This window comes from Cupressus sempervirens, chromosome 7 (assembly GCF_028749045.1).
Source record: "Cupressus sempervirens isolate cs-2001-9-10 chromosome 7, ASM2874904v1, whole genome shotgun sequence".
Taxonomy (NCBI): Eukaryota; Viridiplantae; Streptophyta; class Pinopsida; order Cupressales; family Cupressaceae; genus Cupressus; species Cupressus sempervirens.
Window position 1 is genome coordinate 96520522 of NC_143124.1, and position 17177 is coordinate 96537698.

Consider the following 17177-nt stretch of genomic DNA (forward strand, 5'->3'; position numbering starts at 1 on the left):
TGTCGTCAATAATATCTACCAAATCTGCAAGGTAAGACTCCACAAACAAACTGGAAATGTCTGTCAAGTAGTCATCCCATGGAACTAAGTCTAGAAGAGAATGAATATCTCGTTGCTGTAAACAACCTAAATCCATGGTTGTATGAATATAAGCATCATCAAAAACAACAATAGATGTAGTGACCTCAACTAGAAAGGAAGGAGCTACAACTGGAGGTAAAAGATCTTTTGGGAATAGAGGATCATGTGGATCTCCATAAATCTCCCAAAGATAGATCCAAATATCACAAGGATCAATTGACTTCATGTCATCAAGTGAATCCATAACCTCCATATCCATATGTAGATAAAGTGCTCAATAAATGATTTTAATAGTGTCATCATTGTATAAAAGTCCTTTCACATATGGAAATGCATTATGCTCACTAAGATAAGTGAGAACTAATTTACTCCATTGCTTATAGTTTTGTGTTGTCAAGATAATTTAATCATTCTAATCCATGATGTACTAATCAATGTACCCCCCAATATGCAATGAATCAAGGAACCCCCCTTAAATAGATGATTTTGGCACTTTATATGTAATGCAAATACAATTGCCACTTGCTCAATTTGGCCAAAGTGGGATTTTGACTATGATTATTACAATAGAAAATGTGAAATAATAATAGACTCAATACAATTAGGACACAAGATATCTAAAAGATCTAATCAATTACAAGTGCCAAAATAGGTCAAAAAATGACCAAATGCTGAAAGTACTATGTCCACTTAATATTACTCCAAACTAATACCAAATATGGAAAGTACACAATAAATCATGCACTTTCATAAAAAATAGCACCTAAAACTGTGTCTATATGAGCCCAAACGAAGCCTCCAAAGATGTAAAAATTGAGATTTCAAATTTCTAGACAAATTCAAAAACAGTGATCACAAACAACCTGCACCAATGTGTAGATCACAAAATTCTACCCCAAAACAAAAATAATTGCTCAAAAAAAGGATTCCGTATGAGGAGATACTATTGTTTGAAAATCACCTCTATAATTATTTTTTCTAAATCGCTGTCATCGCACCTCCAAAAATTAAATGACTAGATTTTGACTCAGATGTCTAATTTGGATGAAACAGGAGCCAATTTAGGGGTTTTTGAACCTTAATGTGATGCCAACATTTGATTTGCACCAACAAGCTCCAATCTTGACCTGCAAAAAAATCTCTCCAATGGTTATGCAATGAACGCTCATCTGGCTCTGCTAGCATGTAAGAATTTGGTATAGCTCTGATACCATGTAAGAATTTGCCTCAAGCTCTCGTACTATGTAAGAATTTGCCTAAGGCAAGAATGAAATTCTAACATCTAAAAGCTCAAAAGATAATACAAGAGAAACAAGATATGATCAAATGAGAATGGATTAATCAGATAATTGGATGAATACATAATAGAAGTGCCTTTTATATAAAGGCAATCAAGATGACTAGGAGTCATGCAAAGAGATAAGCAACAACTAAGCACATGTCCACCAAGAGTGGATTATCCTCCACTGTGCATGAATGTGCATGCAATGACGAGAGGATAAGAATACAAAATTGTATCTCATAAAGAGATATAGTAGACACATGTGCTCAAATAAGATGTAAACTACTGTGTTGACAACATGACCACTCATACAAATATGCAAACTCCTAGGTGTCTACATGACAACTAATATGAATATGCATTGACCTAAGTAAACTTAAGTAAAGTGTAAATAGTAAATACTTATTTAAACCATTTGCTTTTGGGAATGAGGATTTTTTTGAACCATTCTACAATCTACAATTTTTTTCTTCCTCGGGGATTTGGACACCCTCGTGTTTTTTAATTATAATGCCATGTGCCATAGCCATCCATTTTCTCAAAATATTAATTTCAAAATAGGAATGTCTTTATTAAATGAGAGTGTAAGTATTCTTCTCAATGCCTCTATAACTTGAAAGCTTCTTATATCTCTGATAAAATTGCACAATATTTATTGAAATGGATCTTTTCTTATCAAGATAATGTTGTGTTGTATAGTTTTGTAGTTTACAACAGCCAATACTTAGACTTGATACTTGCAATATCACACACCAAGTCTTCTAGATTATGGAACACACTGAAGAGGTCTAAAACGATCATTAAAAAAGATCACCAAGCTAGAAGGATATTAAGTCGTTGAAGATATCTGAACAAACAGAAAATATGCACTACTACCTGCCTTATCTTTTGCTTGCACAGGGGTCTCTCTCCATCATTGGACACAATTGATAAAACATAGGCTCTGAACCGCATGCAAGAAGTATGATATTGAGGGATTGGTGTGCGATTCACTTTGGGCAGATCGTGATGATTGTGATGACTGGATTTTTCCTCCAAGAGTTGCAGGATACACACTTGGTCAGGACATAGTTGCACAACTCAATCATCCAAATGATCTAAATTTTGGTTGCAAGGAAACACCAATTAGTTGTAAAGGTTATCAACTAGATAAAAATGTGGTAATATTTGTGGGAGCTCTAAATTTCTGTTCTCGCTATGGAAATATGACTGTAATCATGGAACCAATGTGATGGTGGAACATGATTCTCTTCTGCCTGACCCTTCTCTCCTTCAAAGTGAACCTGATGCCACTCATAGGACTATTTAATATTGATTGTAATTTTGAATTTTTCATTGTCTAATGATATTTGAGACAGCATTTTCATTTTTGCAAATTATGAATATGAGGTATTTTAAATTTTAATACTTTATTTATTGCCAATTATGAGCATCATTGTTCTTATAATTTAAAGCCATACCCAAGGAAATATATTGTCGTATCGCCATAGTAGGCACCAAAAACCATACCTACACTTGTAGCAGAAGCAGTAACTTAGCTAAAATACCTACAACCATTTTCATTTGTAAAAATTCATTTTGCAGAGTGTTGATTAGCAAATCCATCTATTTCAAAAACTGGGAGACAAAAAACTGACTAGGTTGTAGGACCCAGGCTGGTTCAGGTTGGACAGGATGAGAGCAATCTGGGTGTTAGCATCAAAAAAATATTAACAATGGATGTAAGAGTAATTGCAGACTTAGTGCCTAAGGATTCCCTAACAGCGATAACTTGTTGCGAATTGCATCTGTTTCATAAGGACATGAAAAGCATGTGAATATTTTGGATAGGCATCACAAATGAAATATATTAAGGGTCTGAGAGAATAACAATTCATTGCACATGCTCAATGCAGAGGATTCAACACCAAGTCAGATCTAGGGCATGCAGTTTTCCTTGTCTGGTCACAGCATTAGGGTATTGAGAGTTTTAGACCTCAAACCTGATGCAGTGCAAGGCAGGAGAATCCCCAAAGGAGATGTCCTAGCCCCCAACAAATAACCACACAATGGAAGAACAAATAATAACATAGATAATTAGATCCAAAATAATGCCAATTCTCATAATATAATCATAAGATTTACATCCAACATGCCCAGTTGTAACACCTTCCAAGTTATGGCCAAATACATAAGCAATTACAATAGTAATTATGCAAGATCCCTCAAGATCCAATCCCAACTCTAGCTAGTCCAAATCCACACTCTGGTAGAAACCTCCAAGGAAGATCTCAACTTGAGCTTGCAAGCCCACCAAGCAATCTCCTTGTTTTCCAAGCCGCAGCTACTAGCTCTTCAAAGTTCGCTCCTCCTCCACATCCTCTTCTCCAAGCTGGACAATGAATAATGACAAGACAAAGCCCTCTACCTATACCAAACCAAGCCACAAGTCAGCCACTAGCAAGCTACATTAAATAAACCCTTAAGCCACAAGTTACATTTAATAATGCCACCTATTAAATGCCTCTTCCCTCTTTTCTCCATTTTTTTTTTCCTGTTTTTCTTCTAATTTTCATCACTTTCTCTCTTCTCCACAATTTTTTTTTTTTTTTAATTTAAAATTTTTCTCTTTTTTTTTTTGTTTTGAAAAACAAACAAAAACAAAATGATTTCCCCTTTTTTTTTTTATGCAAGATGCTCCTGCATCAAAACCCTAGATTATTCTAGCTCTGAGGTCAATCAGCAAATCTGGGTGGCAAAAGTTGCCTTGATTTCAACTTTCGGTTGACAATCCCTTGCTACGTTTTTGCAGTGGAGGCAAGACTATGAAGCAGAAATTTGTAAGGATCATACCAACATATATTCTCCTATTGTTTTCATAAGATAAATAAATTATCAATTGAAATAAATGTTGTTTAGCATCCTTCCTACATTTAGATTTTGTTTGGTTTAGTTCACTTGCTCTTCTTCCCCATCGACACCCCCTTCTGGTTCCCTTGCTTCTTTGCTGTGAGCGGTGTGCCCTTCACGCTAGCATCGACGATTTGTTAGCCCTTTTGGCTCACTCGGCCATGTCCTTGTTTTCTCCATCCCCATTTTGATTTGTGTTGGCTCCTGCTTCTTTTCACCGCAGGTTTTGATGTTTCTTTGTTTGCTCTTGTTGGCATCTTTGGTCTATTCACAGTTGGTTGTTGTGTTTTTTGTCTTTGGCAAAGGACTGTTCGCAGCAAGCATTTGTTGCTTTGTTGGGTTGTGTGTTCAGCTATGTCTAGGGTTGACCTATTCTTGCTCATGCTTACTGCCTTCTACTTCCTACTCTCACTCCTGCAACCCTTTCTTGCCACTAGTCTACCCTACTACATACATGAGGACCCCAACCTATAGTGACACCCTTCCAAACTTACCAAAGCACATTAGATAGTTATTTTTTGGACAAGCTTAATCAAGTTGGAAGGTTTGAAGATGAACACCTCTCCCTGAAATCATCTTTACAATCGCTTACTGACAAAGTTACAATAGTTGTTGAGGAAACTTTAAATCTCAAAAACTTAATCCAAACCAGATTGAACATTTTACTATTAAAGACAATATCATTGAGCTAAAAACTAAACAATTTGAATTAGTCAACTTTCATGACTCGCTATATGAAACAGAAAAACACATCAAAAGTTGGGCTTCACTTTATAATAATAGCAGCAGTCCACCTCTTGCGGGCATTGAAGAACTTGTCTAATTGAAGCTCATTGAGGATCGTACTAAGAGGATGAGAGAGCTAAACCTAAAAGTCTGCGGTCTTCCACCTATTGCCATTGATGTGATTTCTACAGGATAATCATTTCTTAGTGAACAGCTTGATCAGGGATATCAGTCTTGATCGAGCTTGGGTAGGCTATGACTCGACATTGCTTTTGCACTTCCTAATTGTAGGGGCTAGACTTAGAGCTCTTAGGGCCCGGAGGAGGTTATTCTTGCTTCCTTTGAAGATCAACTTAAACATTCTAGGGATCTCGGTGCAGCTACTAAGACGGAAGGGAAGTGGGTTCTAATTCGGAACCTAAAGGCAATTATTCATGATTCCTTCCCCCGGGTTTGGAATCCCAATCCTCTGATGTGTCAAAATGATACTTGCGGTTTAAGGGGGCTATCAAGCATGGAGACAATACAATACTATAGGTTAATTGTTGGAATGGTAACCCATGAGAGCGTAGATTCTTAGGTGGGGCCTACAGTTTTGGAGTTGTTGCTTGTCTTGTAAATGATTGCTTGCGGTGGCAAATTTCTGTGGTTTACACCAATCCTTCGACCCGATTCTTGTGGGTTTAAGTTTGTTGTGTGATTCCCCATCACAGGGAGCTTTATGTTGCATGCTACTTCCCTTTGGCCGCATCCCCAAACATTGTACATAACAGCTCTAATGGTGACCCCTTTATTGAGCTTCAAAATAGCATTGCTTAGTTCTCTTCGGTAAGTGACATTCTAATTTTGGGCGACTTTAATGCTCCTAATTAGTGCACTCGGACTCCTCTCCAATGCTCCAGAATAGGGTTGCAGATTCAATATGTGTTGGGGACACAGATCCTACTTCCTTGGGGCTCTAGAACTCTTCCAATGACACTCTCGGTCCCCTCACAAAGTACGAACACCATCTTATGCAATTTTGTGAGGCTTCCAACTTGGTGATCCTAAACGAGATCGAGTGTTGACTTCCATCTTTTCACTTGCAGACCTCATGGTGATGGAGCAAGTGTGGTTGACAACATCCATTCTAGCCAAATGTTTCTTCCTTGCATTTGTCACTTCTATGTCTCCCTTATCCCTCTAGTTGATTGAATTTCCCTCCATTCTTTCATCTCTCCCACCACTTCCACCCCGTCCCCCCACCTCCCGAGCCTCCCCCACACCCTATTTCACTACGACTATGGCAACCGTGACCTCTTCACTCTCCACCTCAAGCAACTCCTCCCCCCAACCCCCTTTTCTCCTTCTTGGAGTGTGCAGCATCTATGTTCATTTGCTTTTCATCCTCCCTTTAGGATGTCACCATGGTTTCTATCCACCACCCCTCTGCCCACCTCAGCTTGATTGAGACACACTTGCCCTATAAACAAATGGTATGAAAGTGATTGCTAGGATTTCCATCAGAGATTGCATTTAGCTTTCACTCTCTAGCACCCCTCTTTCACTCAATTTAAAACCTAGAACTGCCACTTCCTCCACTACAAGAAATGCTCCTTCATTTCTCAGCATAGGAGAATCCTCATGGCCTCTCTCACTCACTCTACCAAACCTTTTTGGCATACTCTCTTCCAAAGACTCTAATCTCCTACCTGAAATGCACAACCTTTAGGTCTCCCATACCACCAAGCTCTAGGATATCCCCAACCAAGCCCCCTTCTAGTTCACCCTGTTGGTTCCCAAAACCGCAGATTGGAAATCCAAGAGCCTACCACTTCTTCAATAGGACTTCTCAATTAGTTCTGGGCAACGAACGGGAATACTTTTTGATTCCCCTACACTTCGGGCTCCGCTACACCCAAGTGGGTAAACCTTCACCTTAACACTAACTGTCTGGTTCAAGGCTTTTCTAGAGCGAATTTAAGCTTTGGAGTTCTCCGGCTGGCAAGGTCCTCGAACTCAATGAAAACTGGATGTTGAGCGTTTGAATTGAATGGATTCTAAAATATTTATAAATAATTGATTTGATGCTTGTAGGAAGGAAGTTACAGATTTTCTAACTTCAATGATAAAAGACCAGTGCCTCTGCTCATCCGGGCAATAGAGTCAACTTCAGTGAATTTTTACGTACAACTTCATAAAGTTCTTAAGCACTTATACTGCCAACAATTAAATAATCAAGATGCAACAAACCAAATATTACGCAATCTTAAATTAGTCCAGATTGAGCTTTAACTCCTCTGGTATGGAGACAAACTGGACATAGATACGGAAATAATCTAATATTTCCCAATATCTGCGATGATCAAATTTAAAATGCTAAATGACCATGTCCACTTATCTGACATTTAAACTATATACAGAATTCTAGAAAATAATTACAAAGGACAATTCGCCTGCAGTTTAAATCTCCACGCCTTTAATAATAAACAAAGAACATTTTATTTTATTATTAAAATAAAAAAATAGAATTTATATTACAAAGTCATAATGAGCCCCTTATTCCTCCATACAATAAAAAATATGAAATACTTTCTCCTAAGAGAAAATAAAATGTTCAGATATATCTTATTTCTCTTGCCGAATGATACTTGCCCTTTTATATTTTACATTATAAAAGAACATGACTTTTCATAAAGTCATTTCTTAAATAGCACTCTTTCAATAACAATTATTTTAAACTCAATCACACCCTTTGGTACTGCTCTTAATTATTTTGTTTGAAAAGTTTAATTCATGCGGAAACTTAACTTCTCATGACGGGCTCTTTGAGCATCCTAAAAAGACATTATTTCTGACATTCCTAATACTAATATATTAAATCCATGCAACTTTTATTCACTGTCAGACCTCACTTTAATCCTTTGCCTTCGAAACTCTTCATATTAATAACCTGCGACTTGGAAGTTTTGTTTTCAGTGTTACGCGTAGCAAGGCTTAGCATGGTCTTGTGTAAACAAATAATCAGTGTCTTTGTGTCTGTCGTCTTTGCCTTTTCCAGAGAAATCATTGCCGCTCTTGTATCCTTTTATTGCCATCTTCATATATATGTGCAATGTTTATTATGAGAAGGAAAGATTATCGTTGTTTACATTTCTTTCACCAATCGGTTCTAACATCTTTATTTGTATTCGATGTTCACCAGGCTTTTATTCATTGACTCATCTCTTGTCTTGGCTGAGCATTATTGCGGCAAAAAAAAAATTCTTTTATAATGTTATTCATTGCCGGCAATATATACCTCCATCTTAGTTTCAACTGTGTTTGTTCTTTTATTTAATTCATCAAGCCCTCCTTCACGGCACATGCTCTATTTTATTTTATTTGAAGTTCACAAACAATGGGATATGTGCGCTAACGTATATAGTCTGTATTCGCCACTTAGAAACTTGTTATGTTTAGTCTCTCTCTTATCTATGCCGGATAGATATTCTGCCATGAAACATTGTGAAATTTTGATTTCTTTTGTATATTTCTGCCCAGACTGTCTGGTATCTATTACCTCTTAGGAAGACTGATGTATAAGCATGTGATATTTGTGTTTTGTCACTGCAAAATCAGACTTGAACATTACCAACTGTCGCACATGTTATTGGTATCTCATGTAAACCCTCACTGGATTCATTACTGATGTGTCTAACTGTTTTGCCTCCTTTCGTTTCATGAATCCTCTGCAAGTCTTTGGGTGCCTTTATGAACTACTGCACATCATATGGAATTTAGACACTGTGCAGTCCCTAAATACCCAATAATTTATTATTTCTGTTGTATGTCAATGGCATTTTCTCTCTATCACTTTCATCATCTTGTATTATCAGTGATTTAAATAATCATCTTCAGCAATATATTCAGAATTTGATATGTTGATTTTCTCCGACAAGTTTCATGATGTAGACTTCTGGTATTTTCAGTGATCTTTGAAAGTTACTGTTGTACTGCCTTATTTTGCAATCACTTCTCTGAATAAATCATATTGAACTTTGTCTTTGACAGCATACCTGATTGCAGATACCTCCTTAGTCTGATGGTTTGTAAAGTCTTAGTACAATATGGATATTGATTAAAAATGCAGATCACTGACTTGGTAATTGATAATTTGTTTCTCTATAAATCGTTGACATCAATTATTATTTTCTTTCCAGTCTCCAACATCACTAATGGAGGCAAAAATTAAGGGCTCCATCAGTGGCTCTCGTTGGGGATAGTGAGATTCCAGCTATCTCTGGAGGAGCAGACCGAGCATCCATGCTTTACATGATGCAAGGTGAGATTGGGTAGCCCCAAGCCCCCCAAAAAATAAACATTTATTCTTCCCTCTATCAAACACTCGATTCTGATCACGTAACACTTTGGATATCCTAATCATGATATTATACTGTTCCTTAGTAGAATCTGATCCATTAGCAAATGTTAGAGAACAAGCATCATTTGATATATGTCTTTCTTTCGTCATTTCAGTCTGCTGCTCATACATCAAACCTGTATTAGATGCACTGTCCTCATAGATAATGGTTATTGGCTCTACTTCTTCAATGTAGTCTTTAGGATCTCATTTATGTTTAGCCTCTGCGAATTCATCAAGTACACTGTCATCTTTGCTAGGTGGAAGATCTTTATGCATACAATCTGACCCGTTTTCACAAAAAGAAATCGAAGATAACTCACATTCAAGAACTTCCTTTTTATCAAGAACTTGATCAGGTAGGATACTGGAACAATTTTCAGAACTATTCCCCAACATACTCTCCTCATTACACTTGGCTGATTCCACCTCTCCTTCACGTATTTGCTGCAACTCCTGCTAATAGGATGAATTGAAAGAAGTCTCATCTTCTGAATACACTTCATGAGTTTCATCAATTTCAAAATCGGACCTGCTATCCTCATCATAATGCTGATGGATTTGGCTGCATGGAAGACCTTCCTGAAACAATGGATTTGAGAACATAGTGAACTCAGACATATCCTTTTCTGCTTGCTCTTCAAACAACGGGTTTAGGAACACAGAATATTTAGGTATGCCTTCATGAGAGCTTTCATTTGGACCATCAAGTGTGTCATCAACAAAAATAAAGTCTTCATCAACATTACCTTCTGAACCCTCCCATGTTCATACATTGTATGCAGTTCTACTTCATCCTCACTATATGATTCCTCTAAATTACCATCTCCTTCATCCAGTACCCCTTTAGAATGTACTGATCCATCACCTTGCTCACCATGGTGATTTGAGAAAAAAATTGGACCATTTTTCTCAACATGCTTCTGATATTCTAAATCTAACAAGGCTGAAATCTCCTCCACACTAAGAGAATCCTCTTCCTCATTTTCACATTCACTGTCATCTATAGGCATATAAGTATCATCATGGGCTAATTCTCCTTCAGAATATTCAAAATCTTCATCTCCATTTGAATCTAAAACTTCATTTGACTCATATCTTACTTTAGTCTCACATTCATTTTCCTCTGCAACTAGTTCATTATCCATAAGTTTAAGAAAGTTAAGAAACTGATGATCATATAAGAGGCCTAATTCCTGCATCTTGTAGAGAAGATCAGATGATGGAGGTCTGTATTCTGAAGATATTTCTTGATAAGCATTAAACATTCTCATAAAGAATTGTGTTGCAGATTCTTCTTCTTGCTTTTCTAAATTCAAATATGCATCCAAAGGAGATATATAACTCGGACCTTCATCCAATATTTGGAAGAGAAGCATCAAATTAGGATCTTTTGGCGAGATTCCCAACTCACAAAACTTTCTTATCAGTTCCTTGCGTGGAGGCATGATGTCTGAAGGTACTTCCCGAAAAATATCCACCATCCTTATAAACAAATGTGCTGATGTATCGCCTTCATATCTTTCCAAATTAAAAAATTCATCTAAAGGGTGTATGTATTCTTCCTCCATGGTGTAACATAGATCCGCTTCCTAATCATAGTGCATATTCTCCATAGTACACGATCAAATCACTTCCTTTTGAATCTTCTCCCTCAGCAGAGCTACCAGCTGAAATCCTTTATTAAATAGAGTCGCCACCTCTTTCGAGGAATGTATTGATCTTTCGGGTTCTTACTTCCAACAGAGTACACTTCCAAACAAACTGATACAATTTCTGATACTGATCTACGAACTTAGAAATTCTAGGTAACTTCGCAATATGTATTGCAAGCAACTCTCCCCAGTAGAGTCGTCAATCTATTGGTTATCAAAATCGTTGATTAGAAACCTACGAGCCTTGCCTGCTTGATGTTGGGATATCTAAACGATTTTGGCCAACTTGACAGGATAAATCAAATTGGCTTAAATCCTCCATGCTTTTGGCTCTGCTAAACCAAGGCCTGTACACTTGATCCTGGACAGAAAAACTTGGATCCAAGATGTTCTATAGCGAATAGATTATAATGCAAAGGCAATCTCCTTAAATGGCAAGATTCTAAGGAAAAACTTATGGATTACGAATGATGAATAATCTTCGAATGTTAATTGCTTTATGATAGTTTTGAGTTATGAAGAGGTACGTTGTTTGGGAAAACAAACCAAATACCCCTTGTGGTTCTATAAATATATGATGTAAAACTGAACAACAATACCATTCAAGACGTATTTTAAAAAAGACTCTGCACATTTTGAGGCACGTTTGTTATCGAATTCATCTCCTAAAAAGATTGAAGTCGAACTAAGCTCCTACACATTGAAGCTATTGGATATATATTTCAAATATTGTGAGAAATTGTGTTGAATGGAGCGTCACTAATTGGGTGTCTTCAACATGACTTTCTTGCAATACAATTAGTAAGAATTTCATTTGCGTTAAAAGAGTTAAATATTATATGGTCCATCTTTTGTGATCATTTTATTTTTATTTATCAACAATTCATTATCACGATAAGTAGATCAAATTGTTCACTGCTATTTGAACTTGATAAATACAAATACAGTAAAATAAAATTGTTTTAATATTTGTATCTATTTTGTCCTTTTATAGGTTAAAACATTATAGACTAGTTTAAATACACATAAAAGGGAATAATTTGATGCATCTTGATAACTAAATTGTTTATAGATATTGTATATCATAAAATTGTATGTGAGAAAGTATACTATTGACTCTATTGCCCATTTGAAATTCGGCACTAATCATTTAACTGCTCATGCTTCTCAATTCATGCGCTAGCGATTTTCTAATCTTTTTCTTCGAAGGATTTGATACTTATCTATTTAAGTAATTCATTTTAAATTTTCCTTTCAGCAATTCACAACTCTATTAAAGTAATTAAAATTCGAAGATTATTCATTGTTCCTAATCCAAAAGTTTTTCCTTAGAATCTTGCCATTTAAGGAGATTGCCTTTGCATTATAATCTATTCGCTATAGAACATCTTGGATCCAAGTTTTGTTGTTTAGGATCAAGTGTACAGACCTTGGTTTAACAGAGCCAAAAGCGTGGAGGATTTAAGTCAATTTGATTTATCCTGTCAAGTTGGCCAAAATCAATTAGATATTCCAGCATCAAACAGGCAAGGCTCGTAGGTTTCCAATCAACGATTTTGATAACCAACACACCCCTCCTCTCATTACCACATATTCACATGTACAAATGTCAAGGAAGACATCAGAAACATGAGTAGCAACAAAATGGCTGATGAGGAAGGGTTCCTGACCGAGCTTTCCAATCTTGATCGCTACTTGAAGGTCTATTGTTGCTTTGTGGATATCAGCAAAGCCTTTGTTTTTGTGTTGATATCGACCCTCTTTCAAAGACTTGGAGACATTGGTATTTTAGAGATCCTTTTAGCTGTCATCATGGGATTATATAAGAGGCTCCTTGGTCATCTTAAGACCCCTTGCGGGCTCTCTAACTTCATCATGAGTACTATTGGGCTAAAGCAAGGTTGCCCCTTTCCCCCACTTTGTTCGAGATCTACATTAATGAGTTTAAAACTTTCCTCCAAAAGCACTTTGTGGGGGATAAGTGCCTGCTCCACCGAGTTTTGATATCCATTTTACTCTTTGCTGATGACACAATCCTCATGGCCTCTCTCAAGGGCCTTTAGCAACAATTAGATGGCCTTGCCTTATTCTGCGATTAGCAACATCTCATGGTGAATTAGGGGAAGACCAAGGTTATGGTCTTCAATGGACTTGAGATCTCTCACCTACACTTCTTTAGGAAGGCGAAGGTGGATCTCTTCATCCTACACCTACGTGGGGGTCAAGTTCTCTGGCCCTCATTTTGGCATGAGATAAACCCTCCAACCGCAAATTGACAAGGGTTATGGTTCTTTGGCCCTCCTTGAGTGACAATGTTTTTGACACCATGTCCAAGATAACCCTCATGGAGACTCTCATTAGGCCTATTGTCCTCTATGGTTTCGTTGTTTGCGAGCCCTCTATCTTGGAGTCGGCTTGGGCTTCAGCACGAAGCGTGCAGTTTCTTCTCCTCGAACGCATCATCAAGTGCAAACAATCAATTTCACATGCTACATGTATTTCCCTAAGTCACCCTTGATTTCCACCATTATTTTGCCAAAGTGCCTAATGGTTTCCACTTATGATTAATGGTTTTGCCTAAGTCCCTAGTGGTTTCCACTTCGTGTTTGATGGTTTTGCCTAAGTCCATAATGGTTTCCACTTCAAGATTAATAAGAAATCTTATTACAAAACCACCCTACCTCTCCTAGAGTTTAATGAAACAATTTGAAAGTTTAAAATTTATTGGAAAATTGTGAAAAATGAACAAATTTCAAAGATAAGAATAACTCTAAAAAATTATTTTAAAAAATAATATTGAGAGAAAGTTTTGAAAATTAAAAGAAAAATAAATAAGTAAAAAACAATAAAAAGGTGGTTTTAAATTGAGATGGGACTAAGAATTGCCTCAAATGTGCAAAATGGTGGGTTTTAAATTGGGTGGAGACTAAATTTACCTTGATTTTGCAAAATATGGATTTCTTTTTAAAATGAATTAATTAGTTCATCCATTGTTGCATTGAAATTATCCAAATGGCATTGGTTTTAACAAATGGGAAATTAAAATAATGGAAAATAAATTATGAATGCCAATAAAATAAATATTTTCCAATCGACTTTGCATTGCCCCATTAAATTATTTTTTATTGAAAATTAGAATGGCAAGTTTGTGATGATTTTCTAAGTCTTATTGCAATTATAATTTAAGATTTAATTCTTACATGTGGTTGTTTGCCTTGCAAGTTAAGATGATGAGGTGGCTTAATGGCCTTTTTTCCAATTGGTCCATGGTTTCTTTCGAATTTTCCTAGTAACAAGGCAATGGCTTCTTCTACAAGTGCTCTCTTCTCATTGGTCCAAGTGTTGTTGATCCTTATCCGGTTGTTATATATTGGAATTTTATTATTGGCCCATGAGGGCAATGTAATTTTTTTAATTGGCCCACAAGGTGGTGTTTAATTGCATTTGGGTGAGCATTTGATATTTGTAGCAGATGGTGATGAAACCCTAATTAGCACTTATGTGGATTAATCTTGGCCCTTGATTTCAAATCAATCTTGGCCATTCAGTGTATTTGAGCTCCCTATATAAGGATTGCCTATCTCATTAGTAAAGGGAGGGACTTTTTGGAGAATTGTTGCTAATATAATGTAGATTTGCTCTACTTTTCATTGTTGTGTCTTGCATGGTGAATTGGTGTGACCAAGTTGGTGAATTGTTGTGATCAAGTTTGTATTATTGCATGGTGATCCATATTTCCTCACTCAATTTAGGATTTTGTTTCATGTTGTTAGAAGTAGTTTATTTGGATGGAAGTCATTATGGATGTTCACTTGTATGACTCGACAAATTCGGGCCACTAGCCTCTTGCTTATGGTAATAGTGCTTTGTGTGGTAAGTTGATGATCGAATGCACTTAGCTTCAATTGATATCCAATCTTTAATTTGCATCCATTGATGGGATTGAAGAGGGTAGATATTGATTTGAAAACCATTTGAGTATATCCTTAGAAGCTTGCACTAGGTGGGTGGAGCCTCTGGTGAGATTACATCTAGTAGAGTCCAAGTCCATCCATGATTACTTACATTCCTTGTAGAAGTAGAAGTAGAAGTAGAAGTAGAAGTAGAAGTAGAAGTAGAAGTAGAGGTTTGAAATTTGAGTTGAAGAGGAGAATTGGAAAGTTAGAACTTAAATTTTCATTGCAAATTGTAGAGCCAAATTTTTAAAAGCGCAAGATCCGTTGAATGAATAGTGTAAGTCCCTTTGTGACAACCAGCAGATCACGTCATAAAAATGAGTGAAGTCCACAATTAAGAAGGAACCTTGAAGTCATTTCATGATCTTACTTTGCAAGCTTAGCATGAGAGATGAACTTATATCAAGAGAGGATTGAGTGTTTGGTGTTTCTCATTAAAACATTAAGTATTTGATTATGCATGTTGTAGTGGAACAAAACTCACATCAACAAGGTGCAGTAAGTATTCCTTCCTCGTCCTTTGTTCCTCAAAGTTTATTGATGCCTCTGCCTCTTCTGAGAGAGCCTATTACTAGTTTGTGGACACTGTCAGCCTTCTTGGTTCAATAAGTATCGAAATTGGCAGTCTTCCTCCTTTCCAGTACTCTCTTGGGCCCCACCCAACCTCCTTTGCTCCAATCAGGAGTTGAGCAGGTGCATCGGGACCAACATTTACAAACAATTCATTCATACTACCTAGGTTAACCCTCGTGGGGGCTTTTTCTCTAAGACGACATTTTATGTTACACACTTCTTAGAGATTCAAGACAAGATCATCATCTGTCCCTCATACATATCCCATCATTGATCACGAGCCCACTGGATTCCTGTTAGCTCCTTCAGAGTAGGCTCTCATCAACTCCGCATGAGACTAATCATCAGTTACAGAAAGAGCACAAGTTTTGCCTACTATGCAATATCAGCAAAGCAGAGACCGATGACCATTTCATTCTCCGCTACCCTATTTACTATGAGACCAAGGGAAATTCTACTGCCTCTTCAAGGAGTATTAGGATCTCTCCACCTTCTGCAGATACACAGATCAGTGGTGTCTTGCCCTTTACATAAAGAGGCTACCAACCTTCAGCACTACACACTTCACCTACAAGCCCCTACACACACTCACATTCATGCTCTTACCGACTTATCACTTCCTTCTTCGTGGGTCTCCTTTTAGGTCGGGGTACCAAGCACCATCTTGGCCCCTCGCCTGAGTCTCTTATATAGTTAGGCCTCATAGAGTCTCCTTATAGCAATAACATACTTCATCCTCCAGGACCACCCAAAAGAGGCCATCTTCCACGACTTCTCAAAGACATTCCAAGGCCACTCATTGCTCTTCCTCTTTACCCCTCGAATTATAGGTTCTTTCCTAGGGCTTTTGGTTCCTAGGTGTGTAGGGTGGTCCCTCTTTGGTTCCTTGCCCCATTGTTGTGATCTAGTTTCCTTAGTTCTTGTTTGTTTTTCTACTTTGCTCTTGTTTCCAAGAGTACCATTTGGTACCCTTGTTGTGGGTCGGTCTGTTGTTGTATTCTTGGCAGTCCCTTTGACCTATCTTCTGGTCACTTGTTGGACAATAATAAAGTTATCTTATCTTATCTAAGGCTTGACTAGAAGCTTAATAGTAATTTGTAATAATGAATTATATCTGTTGAAGACACTAGAAATCCCTAAATGATTACGATGCATCTGTGACTGCACATGCATATGTGTACATTAAAAGACGTGGAGATTCATAATGTGTCAACAAATAGAATTACAAATCTTCATAGGCAGATATGAACTATTAGAAATACTATAACTCATTTATATAACGAAGTAAAATGCTTTAGTAACATATTGAGCAAAGAGAGCCTTTAAAGCCATTCTCCTAGTTTGCCCTAACTCTAAGATTCCAACAGAGTATCTAACTAATCAAATCACTATGCACGAGATGTACAAGCTGAATAATAGCATATTCTTGACAAGAATCAATGCCATAAGGAGCAGTGGACGCACCTTGGGTACAGCTTCAGAATATTCGGTTTTACGTGCTTTAATGCCATGATTGCTTTCAGACTAAAAATAAGCTCCTGGAATCAAGAAGCTTAAATGGCATCACAGTGTAGATAAAGGGCCCAATGTCAGAATAAACAATTGATATTTAAACATTACATCAAAAAACTTAC

The 17177-nt window shown here is 37.0% G+C and overlaps 1 protein-coding gene across 2 annotated transcripts in view; it reads right to left on the minus strand.

Annotated features, from left to right (window-relative positions):
- LOC149545664 (uncharacterized) overlaps positions 1 to 17177 on the minus strand; it is a 106585-nt gene that overhangs the window by 85443 nt on the left and 3965 nt on the right. The window contains exon 7 of one of the 2 annotated variants that reach the window (XM_089790767.1): positions 17008 to 17081. The exons of the other annotated variant lie outside the window; for it this stretch is intronic. Within the exon in view, the coding sequence (XP_089646893.1) occupies positions 17008 to 17081 (74 nt within the window). The remainder of the gene's footprint in view (positions 1 to 17007; positions 17082 to 17177) is intronic. 2 annotated transcript variants of the gene reach the window in all.